At 42.7% G+C, this 19181-nt stretch overlaps 1 protein-coding gene across 1 annotated transcript; it reads left to right on the forward strand.

The window, feature by feature from the left end:
- LOC132892144 (E3 ubiquitin-protein ligase TRIM39-like) lies at positions 1 to 2412 on the forward strand. Its single transcript, XM_060930538.1, has 6 exons — positions 1 to 399; positions 551 to 646; positions 739 to 969; positions 1095 to 1117; positions 1209 to 1327; positions 1865 to 2412. The coding sequence occupies exons 1-6, from the start codon at positions 1 to 3 to the stop codon at positions 2410 to 2412; spliced, it is 1416 nt and encodes a 471-aa protein (XP_060786521.1).
- Positions 2413 to 19181: the final 16769 nt, after the last annotated feature.

Below are 19181 nucleotides of genomic sequence, written 5' to 3' on the forward strand. Positions count from 1 at the left end.
ATGGCTTCTAAGTTTTCAGAGGAGGATTTCTCCTGTATTGTGTGCAGTGAAATCTTCAAGGATCCTGTTCTTCTGCACTGCAGTCACAGTGTGTGTAAAGTGTGTTTGCAGCAGTTCTGGGAGACCAAAGGATCCAGAGAATGTCCTCTTTGTAGGAGGAAGTCATCTGTGGCGTATCCTCCCATAAACCTGGCCTTAAAGAACCTGTGTGAGATTTTCTTACAGGAGAGAAGTCCGAGATCTTCATCAGGGTCTGAAACAGTCTGCAGTCTGCACAGTAAGAAACTCAAACTCTTCTGTCTGGATCATCAACAGCCGGTGTGTTTGGTGTGTCGAGATTCAGGAAAACACACCAACCACAAATTCTGCCCCATTGATGAGGCAGTAACAGACTGTAAGGTAAATAAAATGGACATATGAACTCATGGGTCACATGTGAACAAATGCTGTTGTTCATAATTATGACAATTACTTTGCAATCAATTTAGTTTATCTGAGTTAAAGTAATATCTAAAACACAGTCTCCATACAGCGTGTTAATTTATTTCAGGAGGAGCTCAAAACTGCACTGAAGCCCCTACAGGAGAAACTGAAGATCTTTAAAGACTGTAAACTGAACTGGAGTCAGACTGCAGAACATATAAAGGTTAGAATCAATAACATGGGTTTAATATTCTCTTTATATTTTGGTTCACTGCATGTTCAGTTATATTTCACTTGATTTTCTCTTCACTGCAGATTCAGGCCCAACACACAGAGCGTCAGATTAAGGAGGAGTTTGAGAAGCTTCACCAGTTTCTACGAGATGAAGAGGCAGTCAGGATCACTGCACTGAGAGAGGAAGAGGAGCAGAAGAGTCAGATGATGAAGGAAAAGATTGAGAAGCTGAGCAAAGATATATGCTCTCTTTCAGACATGATCGGAGCCGTAGAAGAAGAAATGAGAGCTGAAGACATTTCATTGCTACAAGTGAGGGTCATTTAGTCAGTATTTATACTGTGAGAAAGTAAAACTTCTTTCCATCATCAGAAACGTCACATTTCAGTGGTGTAAAAATGTAAATCATATCCACTGATATTTGCTTTGTTTTACAGAACTACAAGGCCACAGTGAAAAGGTGAGTGATGTGCTTCCTGTCTCTCTCACTCTCTGTGTTCACTCTCTGAATCCAAACCCACAGCAACACTGACTCCTGAATGTTTTTGCAGAGCCCAGAGCACACTGCAGCATCCAGAGGAGCTTTCAGGAGCACTGATCCATGTGGCAAAACATCTGGCCAACCTGCAGTTCAGAGTCTGGGAGAAGATGCAGTCCACTGTCCAATACAGTAAGACTCTTAACTCTGTGTGTGTAGCTAGAACATGTACAATCTTTCTTTCTTTCTTTTTCTTTCTTAGTATCTCTAATGTGGTCATTATCATGACATGTTTTATTTGTATACTGTTTTGGAATTATATTATTACTAATATTATTCACCTTTCATGTTGAACTCATGTAATGTAAGGGAAGTTTTATTTTGAAAAGCTTCTATTTCCATCAGACTGTTCAGTGTTTGAAGTGTGAGCAGAGGGACTGAGTGAAAAAATGGAGCGTTTCAGCAGCTTACAAAAGTTTTAGTTACAGTTATTATAAAGATTGTTTACATTTGTCATTTAAACAAATACAAAAAAGGACACAAGGCATGTTATTAACTTATTCATGTTTATTAATGAACTTTTTAATTCCAGTTCTCATTTATTTGGTTTTGGCAAATGTTAGCTAGTTCCATGCTAATGTAATGATTAAATTAGATGAGTAAACACGTGTGTGTGTGTGTGTGTGTGTGTGTGTGTGTGTGTGTGTGTGTGTGTGTGTGTGTTTTCAGCACCTGTAACTCTGGACCCCAACACTGCTCATCCTGGACTCATTGTATCTGATGATCTGAAAAGTGTGAGACGCAGCGATGAGGAACAGAAACTTCCTGATAATCCAGAGAGATTTCGTGATAACTATCGGTGCATCCTGGGGTCTGAGGGCTTTAACTCAGGGACACACTGCTGGGATGTGGAAGTTGGAGACGGTACATGGTGGAGTGTGGGTGTGATGACAGAATCTGCTCAGAGGAAGGGGCCGATAATCTCTAGAAGTGGAGTCTGGTGTGTGGGGTATTATGATGGTAAATATTTTGCAGGTTCTACACCACATCCAGTCACAAATCTCTCAGTAGCACAGAAACTCCAGAGGATCAGAGTGAAGCTGGACTGGGACAGAGGAAAACTGTCATTCTCCAACCCTCTCGCTAACAAACACTTACATACTTTAACACACACATTTACTGATAAATTACTGCCATTCTTACATGTTAATCATAAAGAATCTCCTCTAAAGATCCTCCCACTTCAGTGCTCTGTAAGCGTGAATCAGATCTGTTAGAGCTCATTGTTTTCTTCCAGTTCATTCATAAAATATTGCAGATTGAAATATTAATGTTTTTGTCTCTGTCCTTTTTCCCCTTTGGAATTTGCAAAGCACACATTGTGATATTTTTTCAATGAATCACCTCAAAATATTTGCAGAATATCTTGAAATAATTAATTAACTGAAATAAAAAGATATCATGATATATTTTCAAAGTATGAGGAAGTCAAAATAATAAGTTAAGCAATGACGTACTATCTTGAAATAACAAGGTATTAACTCCGAATAAGGACATCACATTTCATTAAAATCACAAGTGTGTTGAAATGTAGACTGAGATGAAAATATTATTTATTTTTATTGATCACTTTAAATTGATTTCAATGTTGTTTCAACATTAACCGAGGATGTAAAAGTGATGAAGAATCAACATGATTCAATGAAACTGTTTGGTTGCTGTCTGTTGTAGGACTGTTAGTTTTTGTTCTGTCTGTACCGGAGGAGATCAGATTGATAAAGTATAATCTAGGAATGTGGACCTCTGCCGCCTCAGAGATTCTGCCTCATGGATATCCGGGAGCAAGCAGTCACTGAGACAGACACAGCTGTTCAGAGATGTTTCTCATTTTATTGGAAGACAAACATGAGTATATATATTCACATTCAAGAGTGTTGTAGCTATGTGATTGGATGATATGATTGATGAAGCTAAGTTATCTATGTATGACAGGGTGAAATGGGTGATGAAACATTACATCTCTGGTTTTGACTCCACTACTTAAGCATTTAAATAACCAAAAGAACTAGCAGTCAAAACAGCTTGTACCAATTTCAAGCATACCGTACCAAACATATGTCTATCACACAGAAATAATGTAAATAATAGAACCTTCGACCTAAGTTCAGGAAGATGTTCTGTTTAATAAATAATGTACATAAATATTTACTGAGGGGAGGGTGGTGCAATGTATTTTAAAGTGGTTGCTGATGTAATGTGAGTTCTGAGATGGGTTTTCACTACATTTCCCAGAGTGCACCACATACTTTTTTTTTTTTTTTGCATTTCCCATCTTGCAGGTTTTGTTTTGTTCTGGCAGTTCATTTGGAAACTGGGTTGCGAGTGTATCAGACATCTTCTGAGCACTTTAAATATCCAAGAGCTGCCAACCAAACCTAGGGTTGTCACATTCCATGCAAAAAAATTTAAAAACGCCAAACACAGCGGGGCACCGCTTCTAGGTGCCTCAACCACCACAAGCCCAGTGATGCGCCAGTGGTGGTAAATCATAACTTAAATCATAGTCTCAACTGCAAAAAACTGAAAACTAAATTTGAGGAGAAACTTCCTTAATAAAAGTGAAATTATCTTGCTGCACGGACAGATAACTTTACTTGACAAGACAACTTGGAATAAATTGGTTACAATCTAGAACTAGTTTTAATAATCTCAGAGTTGGTGTCTTGTATTCTTCTAATAGGAAATGCTATAGTTTGAACTATATTCAAGATATTCTAACTTGTTAAGATATCATTTTTGCAGTGTAGAAGAATACAGACACCAATTCTGAGATTATTAAATCTAGTTCTAGATTGTAACCAACTTATTCCAAGATGTCTTGTCAAGTAAAATTATCGGTCCGTGCAGCAAGGTAATTTCACTAGTATTAAATAATTTTTTCCTCAAATTCAGTTTTCAGTTTGTTGCAGTGTAAATATTAAGATTCATATTTAATCGTTAAAGTGCTTTTTTGCAAATGGACATTAGAAATAAACTAAATGGATAACTTTTCAGTTAGAAAACTGAAACGGCTTAACAGTTTTTAAATAAGTATTCCTCACTGTGAAGTTTATAAGTGCCACAATGATGCTAAAAAGAAAGCACAAGCTGGAACTAGACTGCACTTCCACAGACAAAATACAAAGTGTCACCGACAAAAACTGAATCAGAAATGAAACATCGCACTGCAAGATCTTTTTTACATGATCTTTTTTTCCAGAACAGGACTGCTCAAAGTTGAGAATGATCAAGAGGTCACTCTTCATAAGCTCCACGGAGCACGTGTTCCTGCTGTCATTCCATTTGTTGGTCATTCTGGAAAAGATCCTTTCCACATATCCAGTGGATGCTGTGATGCTCAGGATGTGGCTGATGATGGTCAGCATGTTAGGCAGTTCAGCTAGTTCAAGTTCAAGTCAACTTTATTGTCAACAATGCCATATGTGCAGGACATACAGAGAATTGAAATTGCGTTTCCCTCTTATCCGCAGTACAAACAGTAATAAACATGAAATATAAAATATAGGTACAAGGTATAAACTATAAAAAGGAAAAAAGGGGGGAGGGAAAAAACGGGGGGGGGGGGGGTTACACACACAAGCTAAAACTATCTAAGAAAAGACAAGACAGTGGCAATCCAGAAAGTGCAAATGTGGCAGTGTGAACAGAATTAACGGTATAAATTTAAATGTGACGAATGACAATATAAACAGAATGAACAATGTAAACGGGAACAGCAGTCTGACATTATAGTAATTATCAGTATAAATATAAATAAATAAATGGCAGTTTGAGCAGAATTTTCAGTGTAAGTATAAATATGGCAGATATGACAGTATTAACAGTGTAGCAGTGAAGTCTATCAAAGATTAAAGATGTATAAAGTGTAAACAGTGTTGTAAATAGTTTTTATATAGTGCAATTAACTATTAAAAAAAGGCAGTATGAGCATAATTTTCAGTGTAAGTATAAATATGGCAGATATGTGAAAAGTGTAAACAGTGTTCTAAACAGTTTCTATATAGTGCAATTAAGAAAAAAAAACGTGTAGACAGTATTGTAAACAGTTTTAACATAGCGCAATTGAATTCCGTTACAGTTCGTTAAAGTGGCTGGTGACATTTGGTTTGTGTATTAAGGGAAGGGGGTACTGGCCTGGGAGGGAGTTCAGCATCCTGACGGCTTGGTGGATGAAGCTGTCTCTCAGTCTGCTGGTTCTCGCCCGGAGGCTTCTCATTCTCCTCCCAGAAGGCAGGAGGCTGAAGAAGTGGTGGTTGGGATGGGTGGAGTCGCCCACAATGCTGAGTGCTCTGCAGGCCAGGCGTGTGTTGTAAATATCCTGAAGGGAGGGTAGGGGGACACCGATGATCTTCTCAGCTGCTTTCACTATGCGCTGCAGGGTCTTCCGGCAGGACGCAGTACAGCCGCCGTACCACACAGTGATGCAGCTGGTCAGGATGCTCTCAGTGGTTCCGCAGTAGAAGGTCTGCATGATAGGGGCTGGTGCTCTAGCTCTTTTCAGTCTGCAGAGGAAGTAGAGGTGAAGCTACTTGAAAGAGAGCCACCCATCTGGCAGCCACATTTTTGGGCTTCCATTCATCTGGTGCACCTTCTCTGAGCCCCTTCAGAATGGTATTTGCTGTGATGTATTCATCACAAAGTTCATCCATGTTAATTTTTTGATGAGGTTGAGCTTATTAGTGACCCTCTCAGTGTCACTGAAGGAAAACATGCCATGGTACAGAAAGAGAGGTTGCAGGGAGAACAGCCAGTTGTCCTCTGAAAAGTTGAGCCATTTTTCAATGCATGAGATTGCGGTGTTGAAAAATGCAGTGAAATCGGTCCTTGCCTTGTTTGAATCATGTGGGATGAGACGCTACAGCTTCACTTTTGTTAAGTAGCCATAAAACTGTTCATCTTTTCTCTGTGTGAGTTTTTGCTTGAAGGTAAACATGATGAAATAACTGAACACAGGTGGTTGAATCACTTTCCAGCTTCTTTACAAATTCCTCAAAGAGGGAGAGTATGTTATTGCAGAAGAGGAGGTAAACCTCCACGTCATCAGCATCTTCCTCAGAGGACTTTTCACTGAGCTTTAACAAAGCTCTGATGTCTCTGGGACACTCTCCCACCCAGTAAGACCTGAGAGCAGTCCAGGTCCGAATAAGCTGGGAGATGGCTGGATTCAGGGACAGCCACCTTGTTGAAACATGCTGCAGAATCTCCTGGAACGCCACATCACAAAATTGGCAACTCTTTGAAGGATTCCCTTCATTTAGCAGATGTGGAGAAGTGGTCATAGACATTTTCCCACATCTACAGTGAGCTGGTTAAGAGCATGCTTCACCGTGTTGTGCATAATATGGGCATGGCAGTTACCTTGCAGCAGATCTTTTTACTTTTTCTTGAGCTTGGTGAAGACAGAGTTGCGGATGCCGTAAGTTACAGAAGTATTGTCTGCACAAAATGCTGTAACTTGCTCTAATCATAAGCCAAATTTATCAAGGGATTGCTGTATGCCATCTATAATCCTAGCAGCTGGCTCATCTGCATTCTCTCTGAAATCAATCATTTTGTTGCAGATCCCACTGTAGGTGTAATTAATGATTATGTGTATTTAGGTTGGTATAAGTGATCAATCTTTAATAATTAAATGGATTCAATCACATTGAATCGTTTAATTTGACTCATTTGAATTGAATCCTACCATGAAATCAGTCTCATTGAATCGTTTGAAATGAATCATTCAAATGAATTATTCAAGTGAATCATTCAAATGAATCATCCAGTGAATCATCCAGTGAATCATCCAGTGAATCATTTAGTGAATCATACCAGTATTTGATATAACTCAGAATTTTGATCACTTACCAAGCTGCATCCAATTTCCACTTACACCTTAATAGTTCTTTTGCGATGTGGGCGACTTCAAAGTATCGAAACAGCAGACAGACACCACACAAAATTCCAATAATAATGTTTATTATAACAAAGATAAAAAGTAAAAATAAAAGGAAGGGAAAAAAAAAAAGAAATTTGAATAATTGAATGGCAGCAGAATGAAATCTTCCATGAACAGAATGTGTGTGTGTGTGTGTGTGTAGAAGTGTGTGTAAGCAGATTTAGCTTTGTAAGCTAACTGGACAAAGGAATTGCTAGCTAACCATGTGCTTTTCAAGTGGTTAGCTTGTAGGCTAGCTGGACAAAGGGATGCTAGCTAGCATGTGCTTTTCCAGGCCTAGTGTGTGTGATAAAACTAAAGTTAACAATTAAAATACATTCAAAAGGTCATCCTTGGTATATATATATATATATATATATATATATATATGGCTTTAAATGTAGGCACAGGAGAATTTGCTATAAAGGTTGAATTGAAATCAGGACTTGTGATTTTTATCTAAAGATGAGATACAGGACCTCGTGTTCAAAACTTAGTATGTGGGGGAAGGGGCCCACATGTCTCCTTGGAGAACAAAGGGAGCTGGCTCTGCTTTCTTGCTAAGCATGCATGAGCCCAGTGGATAGACCAAAGTTTTTCAGGCCGCTCACCCCCTAGCTCTATAGTATTATTTGACCTACTGAAATCTTAATGAGGTCAGGATATGTGTGAGTAATGAAATTAGAATGTTAAAAAGGAAAAGAGAGAGAGAACATGCAAAAACTTATTGATTAACCAATTTAAATCAACAAACAAATGATAGAGAACCAAAATTCAGTGTATACACTTCATTTAACTTCATATAACTTCACATTAAGTGAATAACTAATTCCTAAGACTTAATCTTTTTGCCCAATGCCTGTTCTTACTGCAAAAAGTCTCGTCTTCTGTAGAAAGGAGAGTCTCTGTCTGGAGGAGTAGGCTCGAGGAGGCTGGAAGCGCTTCGGTGAGGAAGAGAGGAGTTTCTTTCTAGAAGCTTCGTAGCTGACGAGAAGAAAGCTCTGATCAGACAGGGTTAGGACGGTCCAGCCGCTCCCAACACCAATAAAACTGCCTTTTTGGTTGCAGTCTAGTACGTACTGAAAGAATAACTGAAAACCAGTTTATAACTCGCTTGAGTTAAAGCGCGCGTGTTTCCGGAGTCTACCGTGATCAAGGGTAGCCAGGAGGAGGAAAACGCGCTGGAAGCATGGATCTTGCAAGAAAGAGTCAAGGTTTCGGACGGTCCAATAACGAGTGTCTCTTTTTAGGTCCGTTCCGCTCGGGGTCAGACACGAAAGAGAGCGAGATGGCGTATTTCCAAGTCCTTTGGAATGCTGAAAGAATGTGATGTACGTGATCCCGCCCAGGCGTGACGTAGGTCAACGCGGAAGTTGGCTGGGAGTTGTAGTTCTTAGACACAAGATGGCGTATGGTACCTACACCACTTTCTGACCTGAAGCATTGTACAGCAAGGGGAAACATCTTCGCCTTATTTAATGCATCAGTCTGTATTGAGAATAGGATGGGTTTACCTGATGTTAAAACATCAACAACATCAGTCCTGCCTTTGGAGCAAGGACATCTTTGGCCATTGCTTCTGCCTTTGTTTTCTGGAGAGACATTTTCTGTCTGATTTTGGAGTCTTGCAGAATCTTATGGTTGAGCTTGTGTCCACAGTCAAGACTATTATATTCATTCATTCATTCATTCATTCATTCAACCATTCAGTTTTATAGTATTGCCTACTGTTAATCCATTCATATATATTTTTTATTAATCTTTTTTGAGGATAATCCAGCCACTGGGGGTGCATAAGCATACTCTTGGTGCCAGTCCCAAGCCTGGATAAATTGGAGAGGGTTGCGTCAGGAAGGGCATCCAGCATAAAACTGTGCCAAATCTAACATGCAGAATGAAAAGAGAAATACCATACTGGATCGGTCAGGACCCGGGTTAACAATGACCGCCTCCGGTACTGTTGGTCAACAGGGTGCCGGTGGAAAGTGTGCTACTGTTGCACCAAAACGGAGAAGGAGAAAGAGAGGGGGAGGCATGTTAAGAGAGAGCATGAAAGATGGAAGGGAAGGAGCTTAGAATTGAGGGTAGGAACACTGAATGTGGGAACATTGACTGGCAGAGCGGGAGTGTTAGCAGGTATGATGGAAAGAAGCACTGCAAAAAATGGCCTTTCAAAAATAAGAAATAAAAGATTAAAACAAAGCATATTTGCTTGAATCAGGTGAAAAAAAATCTGCCAATGGAGCTAGTCAAATTTGACTTGGTAAGATTTCTTAAAGCAAGATGAAAAATCTAACCTGTTTTTAGATGAAATAATTCCAAAATAAGATTGGGGAACTTATTATGCAAGATCTGATTAACTCAAAATAGTTCTTATAACGAGATCGTACTTCTTACATTTAGCCATTCAAGTCATTTTTATTTATTTCATTTTAAGGGTATTTCACTTAAATTCATGACAAAGTCTTAGCAGTAAAAACTGAATTTAAGATAAATATACTAATATTAGGATTGTTAAATTCTACAACTAAGCATTGCTAGCTTAAAAGATTCTCCTTTTGTGACCTGTAATTAGTAAAATACTCTAGATATGAGACCAGAGACCATCTTGAATCAAGTTGACGACATGTGTAGCATTGCAACAAGTTTATTTTTTTTCCCATTTCAACATTCTGTTAGGGTTTTGCTGGGAATCAAACCCAGGTTACTGGTGTAATGATCCAGCAAACCCCCACTAGGCCAACAGGGGAATGACTCAAGTGCAGAGGCGTGAGGCGAAAGTAGAAAAAACAGTTTATTTATACTATATACACTATATACAATCCAGGGCAAAAGAAACAAAAAGTATAATCCAAAGCTGAGAAGACAAAGGGAAAAATAAAATATCCAAAACAAAAGCCAAAAAACCAGAAAAGAAAAGGCAAAAATACCAACGCTCAGAAGATCCAAAAACACAGTAAATACTAGGTCCAAAAAGAAAAGCAAAGTGCAAAACCAAAAAGACAAGGAACATGGTACAGAGGAAACTGGAGCTAAACATAACTGCACAAAGACTCCGTGACAAGAGGACTGAACTCAGGGGTATAAATACACAAACTAATTAAGGACAGGGCGGGGCAGGAAACAGGCAATAAGACAAAAACAAAACACAGAACACAGTGGTGACCTCTAGAGGCCAAAACAAACATGACCAGAAAAGGAAAAAACAGCGGCCTCTAGAGGCCAAAACAGTCCCAGTCATAACACATTCAAACATTAAAACATCTCTTAAGATTCCACTTCTCCAGGACCTCAGGCACCAAAAAAAAAAATAAAATAAAATAAATAAATAAATAAAAGTCTACGCATTTTGACTTACAGTGCTTACACAACACCAAAGCAACAGTGCAGTGTACGAGGGGTTTACAAGATCAGGTACACAAAAAAAAGTCTATGCATTTTGTGCTTACACAACGCCAAAGCAACAGTCCATTTTGGGGGCACTGACTATTCATGTGTATGAGGGGTTTACAAGATCAGGCACAAAAAAATCCCAAACAAACAAACAAACAAAAAACACTGAACTTAACTCACAGCATTCCAAAAAGACCTCACTAAAACGCCCTCCACTTACTCATAAACTTTTTGAAGGCACTTGTCTGGTCTAGAGTATGTACAGCATCGAGGAGCTCAATCTGAATGACTGAGTAAACAGTCGCAGTAAACTAAAGATATGCAAGGTGACTAAACGTCTACGCATTTTGACTTACAGTGCTTACACAACGCCAAAGAAACAATGCATTTTGGGGGCACTGACTATTTGTTTGTTTGTTTGGTGCCTGATCTTGTAAACCCCTCATACACATAAACAAAAACCTCACGAGTGGGTGGGAAAAAAAACAAACCACTGAACTTGTCCTCCACTCACTCATAGCTTTTTTGAAGGCACCTGTTTGGTCTAGAGTGTGTACAGCATCTAGAAGGATCTCAATCTGAATGACTGGGAAAACAGCCGCAGTAAACTTAGGATATGTGAGCTAACAAAACATCTACGCATTTTGACTTACAGTACAGTGCTTACACAACGCCAAAGCAACAGTGCATTTTGGGGGCAAGATTCAAAGATTTCAGTAAAGTTCATTTATTCCCAAAACAAGCATACTTTGTTTTTTTTTTTTCTTGAAACAAGATGAACTGCATTTGATAAATGTCCAAAATGTACTTACTTGTTTAAAAAAAACTTGTTTTATTTTCAAAGGTGCCCCAAATAAGACTTTTTCAAGACATTTTGTCTATACAAGATTTTCAAGATGGACTGTCTAAAAACTAGCCTTTCTAGCTAAATGAGGTTTTGCTTGTTGGGCAATTATGTCTTATAATAAGGGTGGCTAGATGTTTTGACTTGAAAATAGACAAACTTCCTAAGATTTTTATTTTTTGCAGTGAGGAAGTTGGACGTTTTGTGTGTGCACTGTAAAAAAGGAATTTCAAGAAAGTAAAAAAGCCTTGTATCAAGGAAATAAGTCTTATTTTTTGTCCAAAAAGAAAGTTAATCTTGTCAAGCATGTTTTGCATTGGAAAAATAATCTAATTTTAAGAAAGCATGGCTAACTTTTTCTTAATAAGATATTCCAGCTACTTTTGAGCTAGAATAAACCAGTAACAGGGTATAAAAATGCTTTACAATAAAACCCAGTGGAGCAACAAGATTATTTGCCTCATTTTAAGAGTAAGACCACTTGTACAACTTCTCAATTTAAGAATGCCAAGAAACAAGAAAAATTAAAGGTTGTTTATTTTCATTTGTTGTGTGTTCTCAGGCCATCTGAACCTGGCAGAACCTGCTGCTTCATATCTAACATATTAAGATCACAGCAGGCTAGCCTATACAACATGATACAAATAACCATGCTGGCCAAAAACTGCATGGCTCATAAACAAAACAAAATGACCAAAAATGACCAAAATGAAATGACTCTTGACTCAACTGCATTCTCAATCACAATGTAGCAATGAATATGGTTTATGCAGTAGGATCCTGCAAACATCAGCATAAAGACTGCTATTAATTAATTGATTGCTGATCTGCTGTTTTATCATTCAGATTAAAGTTATTTTGATACATGAAAAGAAGAAACAATCATGAAACAAACAAACAAAAAAAAACCAACCAGTCAACAGTTTGTCTATGAGAGATCAACACATTAAACAGTGTGCCTTTTACAGTTCATCAAATGAGGCTCTGTGTAGCCCAAGCACATCTCCCAGATAATATTTCGTAGGAACATATGTCACATCCTTGTGAGTATAACTGTAATATGGAGTGAAATCTACCAGACTATCAGCAGTTATTAGTTCAGTTGCTTGTGCCATGTTTGGAATCTCTATTGTATATGCCATGTAATTTCTATCATAACAAACAGTATTATGCTGCTGGAACTCAAAACAATATAATGATGAGTTAATTACAGAGATATTGCTTTTTTCTGGAATGCCTTTTTTTATCAGTGGTCCATTACCAGGATCTGTGATCGGCAATTATGGGTTTTCCCGACTGCTCAGTCTCAACACCTGGCTTGCAAAGACATGTTTTTCCTCTGGCATTAATTTTATTGACAACTTTAACCTTTTCTGGAAACGCAAAGCCTTTTTCAGCCCAAATAGCACAGAACTCAGCTGGACTGGTGCCAAAGTCTTGGCAGACCATTATCAACACTCTGTCCACCATTCCATGCCAACCTTGGGTACACTCTCTGATAAGCGCTCTGTAGCTGCACTGAAAGGAGCTAACAACACTGATACAAACTCTGTTTGGGTACAAACTGAACCTCCCAGGGACATCAACAAAGGCTCAAAAACAGTACGGAAACACACTGTTGAGGTTCAAACTCAAGCAGTGAATCTGCAGGCAGAAAGAAGCGGGACTAACGCTCACTCTGATGGATTCAAGCAAAACTCCTTGTCACCAACGAAGGCAACTAAGCTCCCAGCAACTACAGAGGATCATGCTGACTCATCTGCCCCCAATACAGTTCAGGAAAATGATCAGAGATCTATCAGAGATCAGGAAAATGATCTATCACCACACACATCCCCGTCACTTTCCAAGGCTAGCAACATGATATCTGAGCTAACGGGTAAGCTGGCAGAACTATCAGAAAGACAATCAGATAAACAAGCATCACCACAACCTCCTGAGACTGGCAATAGGCAATCACCAACAACAGCAGTGGTTCAAGACAAAGCTGTTTTCAGATGCTTTCACTTGATTAATTTTTACCTAAGTAATTAATTTCCTTTAACATCATTTCTTTTAATTTTGATTTTAATGATTTTACTTTCTTTATTTTAATTTCTTTTTAATCTTGGATTTTAATGATTTTAATTTTACTTTAATTCTTTGTTACAGTGATCCTCATAGATTTTGTCTGCGGGACGATTTCTGGTGATCCTCGTAGATTTTGTCTGCGGGACGATTTTATTTGGTGATCCTCGTAGATTTTGTCTGCGGGACGATTTTATTTGGTGATCCTCGTAGATTGTGTCTGCGGGACGATTTTTGGTGATCCTCGTGGAAGAGCCACGGGAAGAGCGCGCTTTATGTGATCCTCGTAGATTTTGTCTGCGGGACGATTTTTGGTGATCCCCGTAGATTTTGTCTGCGGTACGATTTTATTTGGTGATCCTCGTAGATTTTGTCTGCGGGACGATTTTTGGTGATCCTCATGGAAGAGCCACGGGAAGAGCGCGCTTTATGAGTTAAACCCATAATAATAATTAATCTCAAGGTTGATTCCTTTTTTGAACTTTATTTCATTTTATTATTTTATTTCTACTATTGTTTAATTCTTATTATTTTTCTTCCCCAATTATTTTATGTAATTTTATTTTCTATTGTTTACTGTTCTGCTTTTACTTCTGTAAAGCACATTGAACTGCCACTGTGTATGAAATGTGCTATATAAATAAACTTGCCTTGCCTTGCCTTGCCTTGCCTTGCATGTTCTCCCCGTGTCCATGTGGGTTTTCTCTGGGTGCTCCGGTTTCCCTCACAGTCCAAAGGCATGCAGGTTAGGTTAACTGGTGACTCTAAATTGACTGTAGGTGTGAATGTGAGTGTGAATGGTTGTCTGTGTCTATGTGTCAGCCCTGTGATGACCTGGTGACTTGTCCAGGGTGTACCCCGCCTTTTGCCCGTAGTCAGCTGGGATAGGCTCCAGCTTGCCTGCGACCCTGTAGAAGGATAAAGCGGCTAGAGATAATGAGATGAGATGAGATGAGATGAGATGAGATGAGATGAGATGAGAAATGGCAATATTTTTAGTAGAACAATCATTTGGCCTGAGGACTGCTTCAACTTATTATCACTTGAATCTAATGTGCTGTAAGCTATAGGGCTTGGTTTGTCTCTGACATCAAGTGGAGAGTAGGGAAATCCAGGTAATGCAGTATTGAGGACATCCAAGTCTAGTTGACCTAAAAGAACTAAGTGTTTTATCACACACTTTATTTCTAATGGAGCAATGCCTTCAAGAAATATATGCATCATATCCTGGGATGTTTGTTGGATCAAATTAAAGGCTGGAAATTCTACCAGCTTGCTCCTTCTGTTGATGCCAAATTTAGTTTTTAAACTGTGTTGCGGGGTTCTTTCGAACCCCCCCCCCCAAAAAAAAAACAAAAAACAGGCTCAGTTGGAAAATATGGTTGTGGGGTTTTTTTTCTTTCCTTTATTGTCCTCACCTCACCAGATGCAAGCAGTGCCAGTATTTACAACCCAAAATCCAAATAACGTGAAAGAAACAAAATAAAACAAAAATTAAGCAGAAATGCGCTATATACATGTGGCAGCGGGGGCGTGGTCTAGCATCAGTCTGTGACAGGAGGGCGGAGTCGGGGAAGTTAAGTGGCAGAATCACGACACCTGTTGTTAATTGATGTGTTTGTGTGTCTTCCCAGTGACCGCACCCTTCTTAAGGAGAGAGAGTGAGAGCAGAGGGACTCTCTCCACAACCAGACAGCTGATGTGTGTGCGTGTGTCTGCGTGTGTGTTTGCAGCTGAAAAGCTGAATAAAGAGAGTTTTTGTGAACTCAGTTCTGTCCTGCCGTCCTTCTGTGCTCCACCCATTTACACGAACTGCCACAGTGGTGCCGAAACCCGGGAATGAGCACAGAAGACAACAGCCCCATGGAGTCCTCCACCTTTGCCGACCTGATCCACGCCCTCGCCACGGCCCAACAGAGCCAGCACCAGGTGCTGCTCGCCCTCCGAAAGGAGCAAGAACAACGGTTCGAGGCCCTGGTGCTGGCGCAACAGGAAGATCGTCGGGCGTTCCGGCACCTCCTCGCGTCGGCGGGGTCCACCAACTCCTCCGCCGCGGGCCCTTCCCCCCTCACCCTCACGAAGATGGGCCCGCAGGACGACCCCGAGGCATTCTTCACGCTCTTTGAGCAGGTAGCAGAGACCTCGGGGTGGCCGGTGGAACAGCGCGCGGCGCGCCTTCTCCCCTTGCTAACAGGAGAGGCGCAGCTGGCCGTGTTACAGCTCCCCACCGACTGCCGGCTGGCCTACGCGGACCTTCGCCGGGCCGTCCTCCAGTGGGTGGGACGCACCCCGGAGCAACATCATCAGCGTTTCCGCGCTCTGCGCTTGGAGGAAGTCGGCCGGCCATTCGCGTTTGGCCAGCAAATCCGGGAAGCCTGCTGGCAGTGGCTGAGGGCCGACAGCTGCGACACCGAGGGACTCATCGACCAGGTGGTACTGGAACAGTTCGTCGCGCATCTACCAGCGGGAACCGCAGAGTGGGTCCAGTGCCACCGCCCGGCGTCGCTGGATCAGGCAATCGAGCTGGCGGAGGATCATCTGGCGGCTGTCCTGATGGCAGGACAGCAGACGACCTCTTCTCTTCTCTCCTCTCTCTCTCTCTCTCTCTCCTCCTCCTCCTGTGTCTTCTCCTTGCCCCATTCCCCCACCGCGGAGACGGGGGCCGGCGCCACCTCAGCCGGCCCGCCACACCCACGGTGCCCTTCCGTGTCTCCCTTCTGTGTCTGTCTCTCCCCCCCCTCAGGTGAGTGAGCCCCAGAGCACTAGTGCAGAGAGGAAGCCCGGGCCGGTTTGCTGGCGCTGCGGGGAACCGGGCCACCTCCAACAGCAGTGCTCGATAATGGAGGTGGGCGTGGTGGTTCAGATCCCCAACGCGCCAGGAGCCGCCCTCAATCGGGCTGGAGCGTATCGCATACCGGTGAGTATCCAAGGGGCTACATATCAGGCGTTGGTGGATTCGGGCTGTAATCAGACCTCAATCCACCAAATCCTGGTGCAAGACGAGGCATTGGGGGGAGCACAATTGGTGAAGGTGTTATGTGTGCATGGGGATGTTCACAACTACCCTTTAGTGTCGGTCCACATTATTTTCAGAGGGGAAAAATTTATAGTGAAGGCGGCGGTTAATCCTCGCCTTACCCACTCTTTAATTTTGGGGACTGATTGGCCGGGATTTCGGGGTTTAATGACACACTTAGTCAAGAGTGGGTCCTGCCATTTGACAGGGGGAGGTCCCGGTGTCGCTTTGGCGGGAGCAGCTGTCACAGAGCCGTCTACATCCTCTCCGCGCCAGAGTGAGGAGCCGCCGGCTCCTCCTCTCTCTCTTGGGGAATCCCTCGCGGATTTCCCGTTAGAGCAATCGTGAGACGAGACTCTGCGGCATGCTTTTGACCAAGTGAGAGTAATCGATGGTCAAACGCTCCAGCCGAACGCCACCCCGTCCTTCCCCTACTTCGCGATTATGAAGGATAGATTATACCAAGTGACGCAGGACACTCAAACTAAAGAGCGAGTCACACAGCTTTTAATTCCGAAGAGCCGCCGGGAATTGGTATTCCAGGCGGCTCACTTTAATCCCATGGCTGGACACTTAGGGCAGGATAAAACACTAGCCCGAATAATGGCCCGATTCTATTGGCCGGGGATTCACGGCAATGTCCGTAGGTGGTGTACGGCATGCCGCGAATGCCAGTTAGTAAATCCAGCAGCCATTCCAAAAGCACCTTTGTGCCCTCTACCGTTAATCAAGACCCCGTTTGAGAGAATTGGGATGGATCTCGTCGGGCCATTAGATTGGTCAGCACGAGGGTACCGCTTTATATTAGTTCTGGTGGACTATGCAACGCGATACCCGGAAGCAGTGCCTCTTCGCAATATCTCAGCACGCAGTATTGCGGAGGCGCTCTTCCGCGTCATCTCCCGAGTTGGAATCCCGAAAGAGATTCTGACTGATCAAGGCACCTCGTTTATGTCACGAACACTGAATGAACTGTATGGGTTATTAGGTATTAAGCCAATCTGCACCAGCGTTTATCACCCACAAACGGACGGCTTAGTGGAACAGTTTAATCGCACCCTGAAAAACATAATTAGGAAATTTGTAAGTGAGGACGCGCGTAACTGGGATAAATGGCTCGAACCCTTGCTCTTTGCAGTGCGAGAGGTCCCCCAAGCCTCCACGGGGTTCTCCCCGTTTGAATTATTATATGGGCGTAAGTCGCGCGGCATTTTAGACGTGCTGTGAGAAAATTGGGAGGAGGGACCTTCACCAAGCAAAAATGAAATTCAATACATTATTGACCTACGTGCAAAACTCCACACACTCACACAACTAACCCAGGAGAATTTGCGGCAGGCCCAAGAACGGCAAACCCGCCTGTACGACAAGGGTACGCGCCTTAGAGAGTTTGCACCAGGAGAGAAAGTACTCGTACTGTTGCCCACATCGAGCTCTAAATCAGTCGCCAAGTGGCAAGGGCCCTTTGAGGTCACACGGCGAGTCGGGGACGTCGACTATGAGGTGAAGCGAACGGACAGGGGTGGGGCGCTACAGATTTACCACCTCAACCTACTCAAACTCTGGAATGAGGAGGTCCCCGTGGCATTGGTGTCGGTGGTTCCGGAGAAGGCGGAGCTGGGGCCGGAGGTTCAAAAAGGAACATTAGCATCACGTCCCTCTCCGGTCCCCTGTGGAGACCACCTCTCCCCGACCCAACTCGCGGAGGTTGCCCAGTTGCAGACCGAGTTTTCGGACGTGTTCTCACCCCTGCCCGGCCGCACTAACCTCATAGAGCACCACATTGAGACGCCCCCGGGGGTGGTAGTGCGTAGCCGCCCTTACAGATTACCCGAACACAAGAAAAAGGTGGTTCGGGAAGAACTCGAGGCCATGCTCGAAATGAGCATCGTCGAGGAGTCCCACAGTGACTGGAGCAGCCCGGTGGTCTTGGTACCCAAGGCCGACGGGTCGGTCCGGTTCTGTGTGGACTATAGAAAAGTCAACGCGGTGTCTAAATTCGATGCATACCCAATGCCTCGTATTGATGAGTTGCTTGATCGGCTAGGCACGGCTCGTTTTTACTCGACACTGGATTTAACAAAGGGTTATTGGCAGATCCCCTTGACTCCATTATCCCGGGAAAAAATGGCCTTTTCCACACCGTTCGGCTTACACCAATTCGTCACACTTCCTTTTGGGCTGTTTGGGGCGCCTGCTACGTTTCAGCGGCTGATGGACAGGGTCCTCCGCCCCCACGCCACTTATGCGGCCGCATACTTAGATGATATCATTATTTATAGTAATGACTGGCCGCGGCACCTACAACACCTGAGGGCCGTCCTTAGGTCGCTGAGGCGGGCGGGTCTCATGGCCAACCTGAAGAAGTGTGCGATTGGGCGGGTGGAAGTACGGTATCTGGGCTTCCACTTGGGCAACGGGCAGGTGCGTCCCCAAATTAACAAGACTGCAGCGATTGCGGCCTGCCCGAGGCCCAAGACCAAAAAGGGGGTGAGACAGTTCCTGGGGCTGGCTGGCTATTATCGTAGGTTTATACCTAATTATTCGGACGTCACCAGCCCGCTGACTGATCTGACTAAAAAGGGGGCACCAGATCCGGTCCAGTGGATGGAGCAATGCCAGCGGGCTTTTTCTAAGGTTAAGGCTGCACTGTGTGGTGGGCCACTTTTACACTCCCCTGACTTTTCTCTCCCCTTTATGTTGCAGACGGATGCGTCAGACAGAGGGCTGGGGGCGGTTTTGTCCC

This window comes from Neoarius graeffei, chromosome 9, assembly GCF_027579695.1.
Source record: "Neoarius graeffei isolate fNeoGra1 chromosome 9, fNeoGra1.pri, whole genome shotgun sequence".
NCBI lineage: Eukaryota > Metazoa > Chordata > Actinopteri > Siluriformes > Ariidae > Neoarius > Neoarius graeffei.